General features: G+C 44.5%; 1 protein-coding gene across 1 annotated transcript in view; it reads right to left on the reverse strand.

Moving 5' to 3' along the window:
* Positions 1–18,978, reverse strand: part of TRPC4AP (transient receptor potential cation channel subfamily C member 4 associated protein) — an 81,700-nt gene that overhangs the window by 14,355 nt on the left and 48,367 nt on the right. The window contains exons 8-15 of the mRNA XM_090064831.1: positions 13,464–13,652; positions 12,568–12,710; positions 10,552–10,683; positions 10,039–10,097; positions 7,852–7,953; positions 5,704–5,787; positions 5,240–5,330; positions 4,435–4,575 (exon numbers count right to left, since the gene is read on the reverse strand). Coding sequence (XP_089920957.1) covers positions 4,435–4,575; positions 5,240–5,330; positions 5,704–5,787; positions 7,852–7,953; positions 10,039–10,097; positions 10,552–10,683; positions 12,568–12,710; positions 13,464–13,652 — 941 coding nt within the window. The remainder of the gene's footprint in view (positions 1–4,434; positions 4,576–5,239; positions 5,331–5,703; positions 5,788–7,851; positions 7,954–10,038; positions 10,098–10,551; positions 10,684–12,567; positions 12,711–13,463; positions 13,653–18,978) is intronic.

An 18,978-nucleotide genomic window follows, 5' to 3' on the forward strand; every position in this document is an offset into this window, starting at 1 on the left:
AGTGTGGCCCTGGACAGAGAATGGGGCTAAACTAAGTACAGAGTTTCAGAAAGCCCAAGGTGGAATCAATTCAAACTTTGCAAGTTTTTCCAAGCGTAGACTAAACCGATAACAAACTGAACTGACATTCATTGTTCAGGTGGTCAACACAGGCAGAAGCTGCACTGGCCTAGGCTAGGAGCCTGGGGGAACCCATGCACAGCACCCCTCATGGCCACACTGCCTAAGGTTGCTAAACCCAGCCCAGTGACAGCCCAGGCCTAACTGACTTCTGGACACACAGCCCCATCTGTTGTCAGGCACAGGGATGGGAGATCCAGCAGACAATCTCTCCCCAGCGCCTGCCCTTGGTAGTGGTGGTGGGGGGAGGGGGATGACAGAGAAGGGATGTGTTGAAGGGGAACACACCATCTAGCCCTGGCTCCCTCAGCTGGGGTCTGGCTGGTGCCAGGAAAAACCCCTACCAAGGCACTTTTCAACCCCCAAAAGCTGGGCAAGTCTAGCTCAGGGAGCCAGGCCAGGGAGCCAGGCTCCTCCTCAGCGTGTATGAGGGAGGTGGGAACATACCAGCCCAGCCCAGCATACTCTCAAGAACCAGGGTCTGCACAGTGCAGGGGGGAAAGCTTTTTGCTCCCCCATAGCCTGGTGCATTCCCCCCTGCCCCACCCCCAGAAGTGGATGGCTGGGGATGGGACAAGACTGAGCTGAGCTGATCTGATCTCAGGCCCCTGGTGAGGTGCCCACCCCCCAAGCTGGACAGACCCCAGCTGGGGGGACTGGTGCGGGGCAGGGGGTGCTTTCCTCCCCCTCACCATGTCTCTCAGAGGCTGAGGGTTGGGGAAGGGATGGGGCTGAGCTGATCCCAGTCTGGATCACCTGGCTGCAGGAGGGGGAGAAAAGTCCCCACCACCATGGCTTTTTTTCCCCCTTGTCCTGTATAGACTAGGGCCAGAGGAGCCTGGGGGTCTGTTTCCCTGCTCCTCCTGTTCTGACAGGCTGACAGGAAGCAGGTTAGGGAGCAGAGGCTTTAGTGCCTCAGCTCAGTGACAGCTGGGGGGCAGGGCCATCCCTGCTCTGCTGAAGCAGACAGCATAGCCCAGGGCTGCAAAGCATTCTGAGATGCTGGACAACAGTCAGTTAACATGAATCAGGAGAGGACAGAAGTTCCATAAACCAATTTAACCTAAATCAGTTAAGTCTGATACTACATCCGACCAGGTTCATCTTAAACTGGGTTCAGTCATTCTGAAAGTAGTTTACATGCCTGAACTTCTGTTCTGTTACAGTTTTAAACCAGTTTCAGATTACTTAAACCAGTTTATGTAAATTTTGTCCATAGCCTGGGAGGGATACCGTAAATGAGTCCCTTCCACATACTCAACCATAAAGAATTTGTCACGCTAGGGTAGTCACTGGGGAGCACATATAACATTTGAGATGCTACAGGAGGGGTGGGCAAAATACGGCCCACGAGCCAGATCTAGCCGTTGGAAGGGCTGTGTCCCAGCCCATTATGGGTCCCTCAGTCCTGCCTCGCCCAGGCATCATACCACAGTGGCACATCCTGCTTCCTCTTAGGCACGCAGCAAGGCTGGGGCAGCTCCGTGCTGGACTGCCTTTTTAGGTAGCCCAGGCAGTGCCAGCTGCTGGCCCCACCCCCGCAGTACTGGTGTCAACCCACACGCAGCTCCAACCCACTCTGCACCTCCTGCGAACACACCTGCTCATGCTGAACAGCTGCAGAAACAATAGTCCCAGTGGGGCAGAAGTGTACTTGGTATGGGGTAAAAGTGGCCCCTCCCCCTCAGCACTGCCCAACACTTCCTGCAGCAGCTGTGTGGAGCCCACACTGGGCTGCCCTGCATTGTTACTGCAGGGGCAGCACAGAGGAGCCGCATGGCAGCCCAGCATGGGCAGCACTGAGAGGGAGGGGCTGCTTTTCCCTCACTGGCCCCACTGCTGCTGCAGCTGTTCAGTATGAGCGGTCAAGTCTGCACATGGGTCCCTGCCAATACCGCAGAGCTGAGGCCAGCAGCTGCCTAGAAAGGCAGTCCAGTGTGGAGCCACCTTAGCCCCGCTGTGAGCCCAGGAGGTGGCCCCGCTGTGAGCCCAGGAGGTGGCAGGATGCACCATGGGTGGGTGGAGTGGAGCAGCCATGGAGGCCAGGTCAGGGCTGTGTGCATGCCTGGCTGATCCAATCCTGCCAGGGTCAGTCCAGAGAGGATACGGGGTGCACTGGTGCGCTGCTGGTAGCGGTGGGGAACACTGTACGGCGCACAGGCTCTAGGATGTTGTGGGGTAGGGGCAGGTGCTGACCAGCTCAGGGGGGCACATGTGAGGGGCTCCCATGCACACCCCACCATACCCACAAACCCGCCCCCAGAAACCCCACAACTATACTCCCCCCCACCCACAATCACACACCCCACAAACACCACAACTCCCCACACCTCTCCCCAAACACACCCATGGGTCTCTGTGGGGAGCCCAGCTCACTACTGCCTGCACACACCCCACCGAACACACATAGCCACACACCTCCACAAACCCCATACCCACCCACACAGCCCCCAAAACACCCCCCCCACAAGCCTCCTCTATCCACCTACATCCAAACATACCCCCAAGCCCCATATACACCAATGCACCCATTACCATCGTCCGGCAATACACAAGACTGAGACTTCATTTTGAACTACTGCGCAATCACTTCTATATATATGACACAAAAACATACAAACCGGGACAAAAAAAAATCTTTTAAAAATAAAATTAAAATATGTCATTATGAATGTTAGATTTTTAATATATAATTTGTTTGTTTTTTCCCAGTTCCAAGATGGCTAACCCCCTTCCCAAATAGAGTATTTCAGGCCAAGGGCAGGGAATTCCAGTGACAAAGGGCAGGGGCTAGGGAGCAGGACTTCTGGTACCAAGATGGCAACCAGGAGGCGGGGCACTTGTCAAGGACTATGGCTACACTTGTGGCCCTCAATAGCTCACTAAACTCGTGAAGCAGCCCTCCAGCCAAAATAATTGCCTGCCCCTGCACTACAGCATTAGAGAGCTTGCAATCTAAAAAGAAACACTCTTGTCAGAATTATATTTCCATTCCTATTCTGAGGCTTGTCAAATCCAGTGAACAGAGGAGGGAATTTATAGTACCATAAAAAATCGTGTCCTCTTGTTCAACTGTCATTCAGAAAAAGGCTCATCTCTGTTAAAAGTGCATATCACAGACAGCCATGATAAATGCATTTAATCACTGAGATCTGTCGACAAGCCACAGTACACACTTGCCAGGCCTCACCCACTGCCTACTCCCCCAGCTCCCCTGAGCACCCCGACGCCCGCCCACAGCTGACCCAGCCAGCCCCAGCTCCCAGCTCTTTTTAAAAAAAATAAAGCCCCCACTCACTGGGTGCTCTCAGGCAGGCGGGGTGATCCCTGCTGCCCCCCCACTGCTTGCCCACCCCCCCTCCAGCCTGGCAGCAGCTGTTGAGTCCAGAGTTTTTTAAATTTGTTATTATTTTTTAAAGAGTTGGGAGCTGGGTGAGGCAGCCATGGGGCGGGGGGCAGGACACTGGGAGAGCGGGTGGGGATTGGTGAGCTTGTAGCAGAGCCCCCCATGCACCATGGGGCAATACCCCCTCCCCTTTTTTTTTTTTTAAAGAGCTGGGAGAACAGGCAGGGGATGGGGGTTTGTGACAGAGCTCTCCATGCAGTAGAGGGCAGCGGGGATCGCCCTGCCTGGCAGGAACCAGTGAGTCAGGGCTTTTTTTTTTTTTTTTTAAAGAGCTGGAGAGCAAGCAGGGGATGGGGTTTGTCTGATTTGGAGATCTGGCAGATTTGGCAGCAACCGAATCTTCAAATCAGATTCGGAACAGTGATTCAAATCAGCAAATCAAATCACTGTCCCTCGAATCGCACGAATCCAAAGTGAATACTAGCTGCTTCGCACAGGCCTACTAATGCTCTTTTTGTCTTCCACCACAAAGAAGTTTATAGAGTATTTAACTACTTAAAAAGCTTTACCAGCTAACTGCCACAATAACCAAAGTCATGGACCTGAAACAATGAAGTCAATAAACATGTTTTCTTCTACAGAACTATTATGAGTTTGGGGTCAGATCCTTTATGACCACGTAACAACCAGGCCTCCAGGAAGATTTTCAGAAAACACTACATTCAACAGCTCCCACTGAGAGCAACAGCAACTACAGGGCAGGGAACACTTTTAAAATTTCTCTCTCTCTCCTAACATACAGACACAAGGAACAGACTGACTGCAACTGTAGCACTTGTAAACAAAGGCACAACAGCTACACGTTACATTTTATCCATCTACTATACCTTAGTCAGACCCAGAGTATCAAATTAACCCCGCACTGTAACCAGTTATTTGGCCCACAGCACAAGTTTCTTCAGGTTTACCTTCTCATCTGTGTTGATGTATTTGTTGAACCTCTTGAATGCATCAATGTTGAATTTCATCAGTTCTCCCAGAAGGTCAAAGTAACTCTGAAGCACATCCCGTGATTTGCATTCGCTGTCAACAATGCAATAGAGAATATGCTGGCAAAAGAAGAAAGCATGTTAGCTTCACATTTTAGCTCAAGCCACTAGTAAACAAAGTCTAATGCTTGTAATCTAGCTTCTGCTTCAAAAGTTTTTCCATGTTGCATTCTGACATGATAAAATTAGAGAAGCAGTTTGGAATTTTTCAATAGCAGTCTCCAGAGCATGAGAGATTTAAACCTAAGATCCAAACCACTCAGAAAATCAGTTTCAAGTCTAACCAAAATCTAGTTATTATGACCCTGCATAATATTTAGATTCCTATTATCAATAATTTAACAACATTTGAGAACTCCCATCGAGTTACTATGGATATGAAAGGTTAAATTTGTAAACAAGAAGTATAGTTATATTGGTAATGCATTACCGGTTAATGGTTAGCACAGGGTGCAGTCTGGCATGGAAGAGAAGTGGCGCAGTGCCTCAGGAACAGGAAGGCAGTGTATTAGGAACAGGAAGGCAGCAGGGCAGGTAGGAAAGAGCAGGGGAGGGGAAGGGGTGAGGAGGGAACAGTAGTCATAGCTAATCTGCTTCCTCTTTCCCAGCGTGCCAGTGGCTGCAGTGGGCTGGGAAAGCCCCTTGCCTGCTGCTGCTGCCCAAGACTTCATGTGTGCTGTGTTGTCTGGTGGGGCACTTGGGCTAAAGAAAATATGAAGGTCACCTCCAAAAGTCCTCTCTTTAGCAGAAACATCTGGTCCGCATAGGAAGTGGTGCCTCGTAAAAAACTCTCAACGGCCCTTGCCTGCCAAAACCTGAGACAGAGAAGAGAGAATTTCTCATTCCTAATTCAGTTTGATTGTAGCAACTGGTTTCACATCTCAGGGTAAATCCATTTTTCCCATTTGTTTAGTTTCAACATGAAGATGAAGTAATGAGGATCCATAGAAGAACCAAACTGAAAGTGTTGGTCAGAGCTTTTCATGGTCTCCGTTTCCTTCATATGATCAGTGAAACTGGTAAGAACAAAACAACGCCCTCTACCCCTCCAAAAAAACCCCCAAACCAAACAAAAACCAAAACCACCAAAGCAACGATTAACTTGCAATGACAGGAAATCTTCATGTCTCACCAAAACACCCTGTAAATTTGTAAAATTTCCACCCCATAAATGTAAGTGGAACCCACCTGAAAGAGGATTCAGCTGGTTCCTTCTTCATGACCTGTAGAAGCCTGGTTAACAAACCTCTTTTTCCATCACAGACTAGACTTCTAAAAGATACAGAAATAAGAAGAGTGGAAGAGTTGGCAAGAGCAGTGCGCTACAAAGTTAACTTCTGGAGATTACATTAAATTGTCACCAAGCTTTAATAAGCTAGTCCAGTATTACACACAGTTATACATTAGTTACTTTCACACCATCACCAACTCATAGGTGTTGAAAGCTATGAAATCTGCATTCTATAATAACTACAAAAAAGTAGTTTTTAAGCTAATCCCAGAGAAACCATTTTTGTTTGAAATGCTAATAAATACAAAGCTCATGAAGTTTTGTTATCAGAAAGTGAAGGTGATACAATATAGAAAATGAGAATGGAATTTATTGTAGTTCTTGCCACACACTTGCAGAGGGGAGAGTCTGGTTCAGTGACAAATGCAGCGTATTTGTACAGAAATCTAGATTGAGGAATATGCCTAAACTAAAGAATGATGGACACAGAAAAAGCCCATACGACTAAAGCACCAGTAACATTACCCTGATGCCTATAGGAAATATCTCTATGTACAGGAAGTAAACATAGACAAGCTGACATAAAAATCCTATTATCCAGCAAGATTGTGTGTGGTCACTCTAAATATGGGGGCAGGAGCAGCAGGGTTGAAACACATTAATCCTAGGCCAGGATCTGCTGGCCTTGGGGCTAGAACATAAGCTGTCTTGCATGTGTAGGACAAAATGGATTCAAGTGGGGATTCCCTTTTCTTTCGCTCTAAAACAAGTAGCACACATATCTAACCCAGTACGTGCAGGTTACTACCTATATCCTGGTTAACAGAGTTGCTGATACAGCTTGTGGTCAACTGACCAATCCTTTCTAGAAAGTAGTGTGCTGGCTACAAATAGCTGGCTCCTTACTAATGCTCTGAAGAACCAGGAAGAGTTTGCTCTGGGTTTTAAACATAATGGAAAAGGCCATCTACGCTCTCAGCTCTCTTCTTTGCAAAACACATGTATACATGGGCGGCTTTTCCTCCCAAGCCAGTTCATTCCTTTCTGAAGAAGAGCCAGAAGGACACCATTACTTTGGAGAGGATACAATCATTGTAAGAGGTGGTTTCTCATTACTAAAGGTAGATAATTTTAAACATTTAAAAACTGGGAAAAAATCCCTCTTGGGCCATTCTTCTTTGAAGAAAGATAAGGGCATCTTTCCCCACACAGCAGCTCCCAGAGCTTACACATAAATGTTATAGGTAAGGTTTACTGACCACAATGGTTTTGACTTACAAGCTCTGTAGGTAAGGTAGATTCCTTTGAGTTGCACATCAACAGAATCATGGGTTTTTCTATGTAATTTCATTAAATCTGATACATGAATCAACTGGTGAGGTGTAAATCTATACTGACAACCCTCTTCTGCGGTTCATTAGCCAGAAAGATCCCACCTTATTTCACAGCTGCCATTTGTGATATTGGAAGTTATACTGGCATATCTACTGGTAATGAAACATATAATGTGGAAGTCATGGATGCAAAAATGGAACCCCATGATATCATTTTCAGGGTACAAGTGCACTTGGGGTGCTTACGGATATGGGAGGAAAAAAACAAAAAAAACCCCTTTGCTTTACAGTGCTTTACTTTCAGTTTGGTGCACCTCTATGCCAAGCACAGCACATGCTCAGAAGAGGAACTGCATCAGTTTGACCCGGCTTGCCCAGTGTCTGTATAGCTCATGTGCTTCAGCAGGGCTTTTTTGGCACTCTTATCTAATAGCTGATTGAATCAGCTATTAGATAAAAGTGCTAAAAAGTACCACTGAAGTGCATGAGGTATATACAGACACTGGGGAGCTCAGTCAAACCAATGCGGTTCCTCTTCCGGTAAAGTTTTGGGGGCAGGTTTTGTCCACATCTATCAGCACCCTTTAAGTTACTAACAATGAGGAATGTCATTCAATACCCATGTTCTTGGTATTGCAATACATTGCTCAAATTAAGGGAATGACATGTTGTACAAGATTTTAAACAGAACAGACAGCACAAGTTCTTACACTGAAGGTTTTATTAAATGCCAAAAATAGCAGGTTAAAACACCAAGGCCTTCCAGCCTACCTGTCTGTGTTAACAACTGCATCTGCTTCAGGGATGTTTGCTTTGAGAGAGATTGCACTTAGTTCATTAAGTTCTTGACTGTTTAAAAGAAGATACTTGTTCCTAAAAAAAAAATTGAGAAAAGAAAATGAGGCTGAATAAATATATCCATCTGTTTCCTTTCTGATCTTTATATACTGCATCACTAATATAAAATAGACAGAAACCAGCAATCCCAAACCAAAGACTGCTTAACCATGCAATCTGTGAAGGTGGAAAGATGGAGACAGACATTAACTTATACAGCTTGCCCCATGCACCAGAGCATGTGATCCTTCACAGGGCTACAAATCTGCCAAATTGTAAATCTCCCCTAAGATTTGGTTCCAGATGCTAATATTTCCTCTTAAAGCAGCTGCATGCTGTTGTTCTCAGTAGCAATGATGTCCTTTTCAGTTACATAAACACATGCAAATAGAGGTAAGGGAATAAAGATACAAGATAACACCAGGCTTCCCTTTGAGCTCTTATGAACCAGAGCTGCCCATGGAAATTTCATGCCTCTGAACAAGTTAATCTCTGAGGGCGCGTCCAGATGAGCATGGCTGTGCAGTATGTGGTGAGCAAATGCATCTGCAATATCACATACTGCAATCAAGTGTTTTCCATGCTGCAAGGGCATACTGCCCGTGTGTGCTGCTCCAGTTCCCTCCCTCTCCTCTCCCCCCACAGGTTTTTTTGACCCCTGGGGTAAAAAAAGAAACACAGGGAAAATAACAAAACAAATGGAGCAGCATACATACAGGAAACGTGCAACACTGAAAAGCAGAGTCAGGATGCCCAAAGCCATGCCACTGCTGCCAGCCAGGCTCCGCCTGGAGCACTGTCGCCACTTTAGCCTCGCGAGGCCCCCAGCACGCCACGTAAAGCTCCTGGGGTCAGCACAGTGCTGGCCCCAACCTCTCTTATTGCCCCTGGGGTAACTTGCCATGCGCCAAAGCACGTGTGGCACAGGTGTTCCCCAGAGACAAGTAGCTGCGGTGCAAGGTGTGCTGCTGCTATTTGTCCCTGGGGAGCCAAATGTCTGCACTCGTCTGGATATGGCCTACAGTGCTATCGTGCCTTACTTTCAGCCACCTGGTACTTCTGTTGCTGAATATCAGCTGAAACTGTTCCATGAAACTTCCATTTCCTTGTAAGCCAACATGGTTCTGCATGGTTCAGAATTTCTGGCACTATGCATAAAGGAATGACCTGAATCCTTAGACAGTAACCCTGAATTTGATTTGTTTATAAATTCTACAGAGTGCTTTCTGCCATCAACAGGAGAGTTCAGTCTCTTATTCTTAACATGCATTAATTAAGAAACAGATTATTTTCTTTTGCTTTTATTTAATTTTAATAATCCATTCTTTTTTCTTTTTACAGGATTCGATGACTTCCACCCAATTTCAATGTATTCTATGTGCCCGTTTTTAATGGTCCAAAGCTGTTCAGTTCTTAGGTTAAAACTATTTGTTTTAACCATGTCCAAGAGCCTTACAACAGCCATTTTAATATAGAAAGTATCTAAGAAACATTTTCTTAGTCAAGAAACAACAACTGGCTGATCCTACAGCAGCTGCCGAAGTGGATTTCTTTTGACACACAAAAGTATTCAGTATTTTGTGAGAAAAAAACTTCAGAATTGCTAAATTCACAGATTTATAAGGGCTGAAAAATTATTATGATCATCTGGTTTGACTTGTATAATGGAAGGGAAATGTGGTATCAGAAAATATACTATGAAGGAACTTGAACAGCTACCAATTTAAGCAAAAGGAATGAAATTCAGGCTGATTAAACAGAATTTGCCCAAGGCTGTTCTGCCAGGACTAAAACTCTTGGCTCATGAACAGTTCTATGAGCAGTTCTATGGGATCCTTGCTTTCCTTTCCAACTAAAAAATCTCCCCAGCAACACAGTCCCTGTTTAAGCACATTCTGAGGGAACATCTACCTTGACTGAATCATGGTAGTGCTATCCTACTGTTTTTTATTTATCAAGTCACTTTATACCAATAGTAGTGAAGAACTTAAATACAAGCCAGGCAGTGATGACACTCAGCTTCTCTTGATCATAAGTCAGTGGCTCAATAATAACTGTATTTAAAAAGGAACAAGTAACACCTTAAGTGCAACTCCCCATTAGCTCCCATTCTATACTTACTCATGATGATCACTAAAACTCTGAAGAAGCCTCAAAAACTGTATCTTTAAAGTAATGTCCTGAAAAAAGAAAATGAAATAGGCAACCAAGTCAAAACTGGAATTGGAAATCTTTCACAACAGAAAAAACATACCCAACATTTAGGTAGCAATTGATCAACAAACAGGGAACAACAAAAAAAACTATGAGTCCTCAAAAATGAGCTATAAATGGAAAAGACCATGAAGGTTCTATTCAAAACAAGGTTTTTTCCCCCACTCACTACGTGGAGGACACCCCAAGTTGCACAGCCCTGGCGGAGTGAAGGGGAGCTGCTATAGCTCTAGGACTGGGACTAGAGGTGTCACTGCGGCTGCCGGGAGAAGGCCAAAGCCACAGATGCACAGGGTAAGCAGTGATATATTGTATCAAACATCCAGTTTTATTATGGTCTAATGTAGCTTTAAGATGCAGGCTGTACCACAAGTGTAACACCTGAAATTACCTTCCAAAATGTGAAGTTAGGATACTCACTGGGCTACAATCACAATTTTGATTATGTCCATGAAGAACAAGAGCTGATGCAGAATGCTTCCTCCAGATCAGTTTGTCAAACAGGTTATTAAGACCAGGAATCAATTTGAATTCTGCAATCATTTTGTGAACCTGGAAAAAGAACATCTTAAACTTATATAATCTCTGGTGTCTCCAAACATGGAAAAAATACAGTTCAAAAGACAGATGAGCATAACTACATCTCTAATAAAGTCACTGAAAGGATTTACTGAACAATTTGGATTTATTTAAGTGTTTACACAAAAAGTGGTGTATCCTCAGAAGAAAGAGTACTACCCTGGTAGCACTGAAGAAAAACTGAGAGTTCAGTTTCTACAGAGAGCCTTTAACCATGTTTGAACTTATCAGGTACCCCTCCAGGAAGAAGAGATTTGGTATACTCAAAACAAAAGTAGTATTCAATTATAAACAGTTTGAAATACATACCAGTAGCATATTAGGGCCAGGCCCTAATATGCATCTGGTCTTGATGCTAGTCGTATCAATGATACTAGGCAGCTCCTTACAGACAGCAATGGAAAATGCCAAAAGACTTCCCTTTTGTGACTTTGCTAGTGGATACTTTGTGCTGTGAATGACGTTGAACAGAAAATTTTACTGAAAGGTACAAACATCACATGCTTAGAAGCAGATGATCATCATGGATAGTTTTACACGTCCTCAGGGGAGCTTTAAATAGAGCAACTCCAAGAGCCTCTCTAAGTGCCACAGTGTCATATTAGTGTCTCCAAAATGTTGGTACCAATTTAAGCAAATGCTTGTCCAAACTTTAATTCAAGTGCCCCCACCACCATTTTGAAGTGCAGGGATGCTAGTACATGAGATGTGGGGGCTGGCTTGAGCGCAGTAATTATTATGCTCCAGCAGACTTAATTAGTCTAGTCTGCCCCCCAGCATGTCTATAGGAACCCCATGTTTTCGTAGAGTGACCTTTTAAAAAAAGAAAATTCAGAGCAACATCTCAGGGCATGGAGACAAATATACTTACTGGTTTGTAGACCAGTGTAAATTACACTGGAGTCAGGAAGGGTGAGAGACATGCAGCTACTGCAGAATAACTGATGCAGTAAGAGGCCATCACTGCACCATACAACTGGGTGACAAAAGAGTAGGCGATAACTTATTTGCCTGTATCAGCTGCTGCTAAGGGATGAAGTGGGTATTTTTCCCACTAATACATACAGGGTTAGCTCAGTTTAGGGGCTTACATCTTTTTTTTTTTTTTTTAAACAGACAGTTTAATTCTAATGTCATCAGTATAAACATCACAATTTCAGCTGAATGCTTCCTTTTTTTGGATAAAAAGCTTCAACAAGATTTATTAAAACAGACTCCTGTAGTTCAGACATTTTTCTATCAAAAGAGACATGGATGGAATGAAAATTGAAGGCGAAAAATGCTAAGAAAGCTGCATCCCTGCAAGGGAAAGACCCAAAAATAAAAAGCCTTTGACTGTATATAATAGAGGACAGGGAGGGACTTAAAGCAAAGCATGGATTTAAGGTGGTTTAAGTCCTGGTCCTATTGATATCTATTCTTATCTCTATGTTAGATGAATATCCTGTCTAGACATCCTTGGATTACTAACTCCCTGTTCTAGGGAATATACTTAGTTTGAAAATGCCTTGCACACTCTGGATGCTACTACAGAGAATTATTCTATTTGTATGTATAGTTCTTTCTTTATAGGTTTATGCAGTACAGGTTGTCAGTGTTCATGGGACTATATGCCTGTAGAACCTTCTCTAAAAACATGTTTACAAACCTCATCCTAAAGGATCATAAAGCCAAAAAACTTTAGGCTGTGAAGTAATGAGGAGCTTTTACCAGATGATTCCATGAAGCTACATCAAACAATAGCAAGAAACATGGAATGCACAATGAGGAGTGGTGGTAGCCTAGCTATGAGGACACTTGGATTTAAAGATATATGAGCTATCTTGTGCACACCTGAATGTGCAGACAGATGCTTACCTGATTCCTCTGCCTCCCCATCAGCAATACACAGAGAACATACAACACCTCCAGCTTGTACATTATCTCATGCATGATCTTCATGGATTGTGGCAGCTGGGTTCTTGTTGATGTGTTGGCCAAACCACTTTCATCTGAAGATTCTAAATGAGATGGCAAAGATATATTCAAGACAAGTTCAACAAGTATAAATGTTTTTGTTACTATTTTCTACAGCACAGCAATTCCAGGTTAGATGGAAGACATTTCAATTCAAAGTATGCATCACTGGGGACTTAGATTAGCACAGTGATGGGCTCCATCATAAGCATTCTTTTCCCTGGAAAAACAAAACAAAAAAAGGGTGTGTGTGTACGTACACACACACACGCCCCCGTCCCTACGTGGGGGCAATTCGGGGCGGCTGCCCCAGGCTCTGCACTTTGGGGGGCCCCATGGAGCTGGGTGGAGCAACACAATTCTGTGTTGCTGCCAGCTTCACGTCTGGCTTCTCGCCACCTGCCCACCCAGCCGTAAAATCCACTGCCAGTTTCCTTGTGTCTGGGGGTAGGCCCCTGCACAGGCTGATTTGCCCTGGGCCCCATACCTTGCTCAGGTCATCTCTGCATACACACACACACGGGACAATAATGCACATAGTACAATATATACATATTGTTAAATAGTTCACTTTGGCAAAAAGCCAATGGAATTTCATAGATGAGGCAAATAGGATTAGGTATGTGAAAGGACACTGTGTCAAATCCCAACAACTGCTTTACCCATGCTCACATGGCAGTAATCTAAGTATCAGACCTAAACATATCATGTTCAATTTCTTTTTGAGGGGTGGTAAAAGTAAAATGAAAAGGAAAGGGGAGAGTATGCAACAAGTCGGTTAAATTCAAATCAGGTACCTGTACTGCTCTGCTCTGCCTCCTCACTGGCTACTCGCATTAACGCATCAAGTACAAGTGCATTGTCCAGCCAGGTGTACCATTCCTCTAACTCCTGAAGAAAACTGGAAGTGCCCGTTGTTTCCGAAACTTTCCTTGTTGCCAATTTACATAGTCGCTCAATGAAGCCTGGAATATTCAGAAGTGTAGCTACAAAAGAGAAAACAACACAGAACTGTTTAAGCAAACCAAGAGGACAGTCAAAAAGCACTTCTGTCAGAGAACTAATTCACTTTGAAGAAACAAAAAACCTTGATATCAAATACGGAGCAATACACAGAACTAAACTGAATATAAAATGAACAAGGTTCACAGGTGTAGCAGCACAGTAGGGGGCGCTACTATGCAGAGCCACCTGCCTCACTATGCCAGGCCCACAAACAAACTTTGGGAGTTTCCCTTGGGGAGTGGGGAGCCTACAGATGGCTGTCCCACTTCCTGGAAAACATCCACAAGCCTGGGGTAATGCTGCCACCACCCGGGCACTGGTCTCTGGTTGGGATCTGTGCAGCCCAGGGCTCACAGACCCTGCAAACATTGCGGATGCTTTGCCCTTAGCATCAGGTAGCTGAGGGAAAATAAAAAGACAAACTTCACTGGCCAAGTTGGGAGTGAAAGGCTTCCCCTCTCTCTACCCACAGTAGCTCAACAAGGCATGCTGTAACCCAGTACCTTTATTAATTGGGGCGGCAAGGAGGGGGGTAGAACAAGAAAGTGAGAATACACTTTGAGCAAACATAAGCATGTGAGTCTTATACAGTCTTGGACTCAGTGATCCTTTTAAGATGTGACTGACCTACACATAATTCCTAACTCTTGGCTAGTTTCCATGGTTTTTTTGTTTTGTTTTTTTACTTACAGTGAATCTTCAGGCAGGAGCCTGGAGCATTTGCTTGCTGCATTCAAAATGCCTGCTGGAGGAAGAGGGTGCTCCGCAACCTAGGAATTTATCTGGCCAGGTCACCTGATTGACCAGCCTGTACCAAGAAGAAAACCAGGAGATAAAGGGACCACCTGGTTTGGCCCCAGGGAGGGGCAAAGAGACAGGGATTTCTTCACAACAAGCAGTACTCTTAATAGGTGCTGTATACCAAGAGGTGAAAATAACATTGTGCCAAGGTATGGTGGCAAGAGAAGTTAGATAAGGATGCTGCCATCAGTCAGTATAAGTTTCTTCGTATCAAGTACGAACAGCACGTAAGCTTTACGCCGAAGGCAGTTTTCACAAAAATATATCTTACTGGGACTTCATTAATAGACACAAAGCTATTTGTTATAATCTCATGACTAGATCTTCATCCTTCGGCACACATGAAAGTCAAGGTTTCTAATCCCAGAAGAACTGTTTTAAAAGACTGAGATAGTAAACAATTAATAACAGGGTGAGTGAACAGGCACGGCAGACCTGGAAATTTGCAAGCAGTTTGCTGTGAGCAAGAGGAGGAAGAGCAGCCAGACACAACATCCTGCTCCTGGAAGGTAAGTGAGCCAGGGCTGTCTGTCTTGGTGAGTGTTTGTTTGGTGGGCTGTGTGTTTGGGCATGTTTACAAGCCATTCACAAGTCAATTCATAGGTCAGTTTACCACCTCCCTTTTTCAAGGGGAGCCTTTTAAGGTAAGTTTTTTCTTTAATTAAGAGCAGCTAATCTACACAACCAGTGTATAGCTAAAATTTAGCAGTTAGATCAATACTTAAGTCCTTTATTAAACTACAGATTACAGCCAGTGGGGAGTTAGCTAGGGAGTTTGCCGAGAAACTTTCACCTTCCTTTACTGTAAGCTTGGTGAAAGGAAGCAGGTTAGCAAGGAAAATGGAAACTTTTAGGACCAAAGAGCAGGCCAGCTTACAGGAGAGCTTGCTAGGGAAGTTCTGCTTGGAAAGAGGGACAGGAAGAGATCCAGAGAGATGGTCTGAGGATGTTGCAATACCAAAGCCACTGTCATTGCCATATCTTTTTCTGCTTCCACCTGTAAGATGTCTCCAGGCAGGACTACAAACCATTGAGGCTTCTACCCAGGTCCTTGTTTGGCACTGCTGGGACTGTGATTTGTAAGCTCCTTCCAGTAACAGCTAGATTTGGGAGTGCTTGCAATATGAGCAGTGCCTCCTGGAGACTTCAGAAAGCAGGTAGGAAGAGGTGCTGAGGCTCCAAAGCATACGCAGCCATGAGGAGGTTCATTTATTCAATGCTAGAGAAGACCTCTAGGACTGTGGAAGAAGGACTGCCACAGATGCCACTAGAGAAGGAAGAGAATAGACACCCAGGAAGGTGGAAGCTTGAAGCTTGTGACCTCTGGCAGGGGGAGGAGGGAGGAGGCGGGAAAGAGGTTCAGCAGAAGCTGACTTGTACTTTAAATAAACCTTACTGAGGGGGCAGGAATGAACCAACCCAATACTCAGGAAAACTACCAAATAGGACAGAAGACCAGCTTGGATTAGCAGGGAATTCTTAAGTGAGATAAAACTCAAAAAAGATGATACAGAAAAGGCTGAAGTATTCAGTGCCTTTTTTCACCTCAGTCTTCAGAAGCAAAGTCAGTCACCAGACTTCTGCACCTGGCAGCACAGTTTGGGGAGGAGGTGTACAGTCAACAGTGGTGAAAAAATAAGTTACAGACTATTTAGAAAAGCCAGGAGTGTAAAAGTCCACAGTGTCAGACAGGATGCACCCAAGGATGTTGAGGGAGTTGGCTGATGTGATTGCAGAGCTGACCATTATCTTTGACAGCTTGTGGTGACTGGGAGAGGTCCTGGATGACTGGAAAAGAGCAATATAGTGCCCATCTTTAAAAAAGGGAAAAAGGAAGAGGGCAGGGAAAAGAGCAAGTTATACCTGACCAACCTGATTGCCTTCTATGACGAGATGACTGGCTCTGTGGATGCAGGGACAGCAGTGGATGTGATGTACCATGGCCTTAGCACAGTTTTTGATACAGTCTCCCACAACATTCTGGCAAGCAAGCTAAGGTACCGTTTGGATGAATAGACTGTAATCTATTACAGTAGTAATCAATGGCTCAATGTCTAGGTGGTAGCCAGTCAGTGCCCAAGCAGTTGATCCTGGGGTCAGTTTTGTATAATATCTTTATCAATGATCTGGAAGATGGGATCAAGTGCACACTCAGCAAATCTGCAAAATACATCTAGCTGGGAAGAGTAGTAGATATGCTGGAAGACAGGGCTAGGATTCAGCGATCTAGACAAATTTGAGGATTGGGCCAAAGGAAATCTCAAGAGGTTCAATAAGGACAAGTGCAAAGTCCTGAACTTGGGACACGGCAAATCCCATGTAACGGTACAGTCTGGGGATTGACTAGTAAAATAGGTACTTTGCCGAAAAGGACCTGGGGATTACAGTTGACAATAAGCTTGAGTCAACAGTGTGACCTCGTTTTCCAGAAGGCTAACGACATACTGGGCTGCATTTATATAAGCACTGCCAGCAGATGGAAGAAAGTGATTATTCCCCTCTATTCAGCACTGGTGAGGTCACATCTGGAGTACTGTGCCCAGTTTTAGCTTCCCTCAAGAAAAGATGTGGACAATTGGAGAAAGTCCGGCAGAGGACAATAAAAGTGGTTAATGGGCTGGGGAACATGACTTCTTAGGAGAGGCTGTGGGAAATGAGCTGGGAAATGGTCTTATTTAGTCTGGAGAAAAGAAGACTGAGAGGAATTGATAGCAGCCTTCAGCTCCAAGGGTGGTTCCAAAGAGTATGGAACTAGACTGTTCTCAGTGGCATATAATCAAACAAGAAGCAATGGTCTTAAGCTGCAGCAAGTGAAGTTTAGGTTAGATGAGGAAAAGAACTCTCTCACGAGGAGGGTTAGTAAAGCATTGGAATAGAGAGGTTGTGGAATCTCCATCCTTGGAGGTTTTCAAAACCCAGCTAGACAAAGCCTTGACTGGGATGATGTAGCTGAGGATGGTCCTGATTTGAGCAACGAATTGGACTAGATGTCTTCCTGAAGTCCTTTCCAACCCTAATTTTCTATTATTCTCTGAACAGAATGCAGATGCTGAACTTTAAGAATAAGCTGTATTTAAGTAAGTATTTCTAAAGAGTAGTTGATGTACATGCTGATCCTGGAAAGCATGCCAATGTTCAAATCAGCAAGCATGTACTTACTCACCTACTTGGCTACTCACATGTTTCAAATCAAGCACTGCAGGATGAGAGCCACATTCAGTTTGCCTCCTTGGATATCAAAGGGCTTTTAATACTGCAAAACCTGAGGTCAGCTCATCTTACCTTCAATTATATTTTAATTGAAGACATTGTTTTATGAAGTTGCTCAGTACGTTAGCAGAAGCGATAGTGGATTCATCATTGTTTGGCATCTTTAAGGTAAGATTAGATAAATTTATTAAAAACAGAAATATTTTTTTTTAACTAACCTTCTAGAGATTGTAAAGTGGAGAGTAGAGAGAATGGTTAGTCTAGATGGTCACTGAAGTTTGTTTTGGCTTTGGAGTTTATTTCTATGTAAACTCCATTGGAAATGGAGAGAAAAGGAAGTTTTGCATTGCCTTCAACACGCTTGTGTCATCTATGGCACAACTTTTTGGCTCACTGGAATTAAGGAAGATTCCTCCTTCTTTACAGGGGTATCTCTTTGGTTCTCTGAACGTGGCACACAATAATTTAGTTTCCTGAAAGTTGAAATATTTTGGCTTAACCAAGGTTATCTGACTCAATAGAAATAGTGAAATTTAACAGATTAAAAATCCTGGAGGTCAGACAAGGCGATCTAGTGGCTCCTTTTGGAATTTAGTTCCAAGTCACTTACACCATTCTACATCTCCTATGTAGAAAATAAGTGAACAGTCTATAGCTATGTACTGAGACATCCTGAGTCACTGATTTTAGAACACCTACTTAGTCAATTTCAAGAGAGCATGAGTCTATGAAGATTACATCCAGCACACTAAAATTATTCTGTCTGTAACAGGGGCTCAGGCGCGAGCCCTATTACTGTATGGGTTTCAGGCGAGGATGAACCAAGATTGCACCCTGCCAGGTGAAGGGAGTTTCACATCAAGGGAGGGGTGGAATGATTAGCCTGCTACGGCTGGCATAAATCTGGCCATGGGGCAAACACCTTTTGCCTTTGGGCACTGGAGCATGAAGGAAAGACCATTAGGACCGTGGACAAAAGAAGAAGAGAAACCTTACCTGTGACCCCCAAGGAAAGCCAGGAGCTTGGGACTCTGGACGATAAAAGGTCACCACCATGAGTCTAAATACTCCCCTGAGAACCCCAACCAGTCGGGTGAGTGCGGGGAAAGACTGCAGGGTACCGGGACAAAGCTCTTCTGGGAACCCCAAGAGCTAAAGAGAGAGGCTTCAGAACGGGGCTCAGATGGCAAGAGCTAGACAGAGTAACCAACTTGTGAAGACTGCTAAGATGTCAGACCTACGATTCAAACAAGCAAGGGAGCAGCAAGGGCAGCTCCCAGCATGAGCTGCAAGAGA

This window comes from Crocodylus siamensis, chromosome 10, assembly GCF_052110815.1.
Source record: "Crocodylus siamensis isolate JL-2025a chromosome 10, ASM5211081v1, whole genome shotgun sequence".
NCBI classification, from domain to species: domain Eukaryota; kingdom Metazoa; phylum Chordata; order Crocodylia; family Crocodylidae; genus Crocodylus; species Crocodylus siamensis.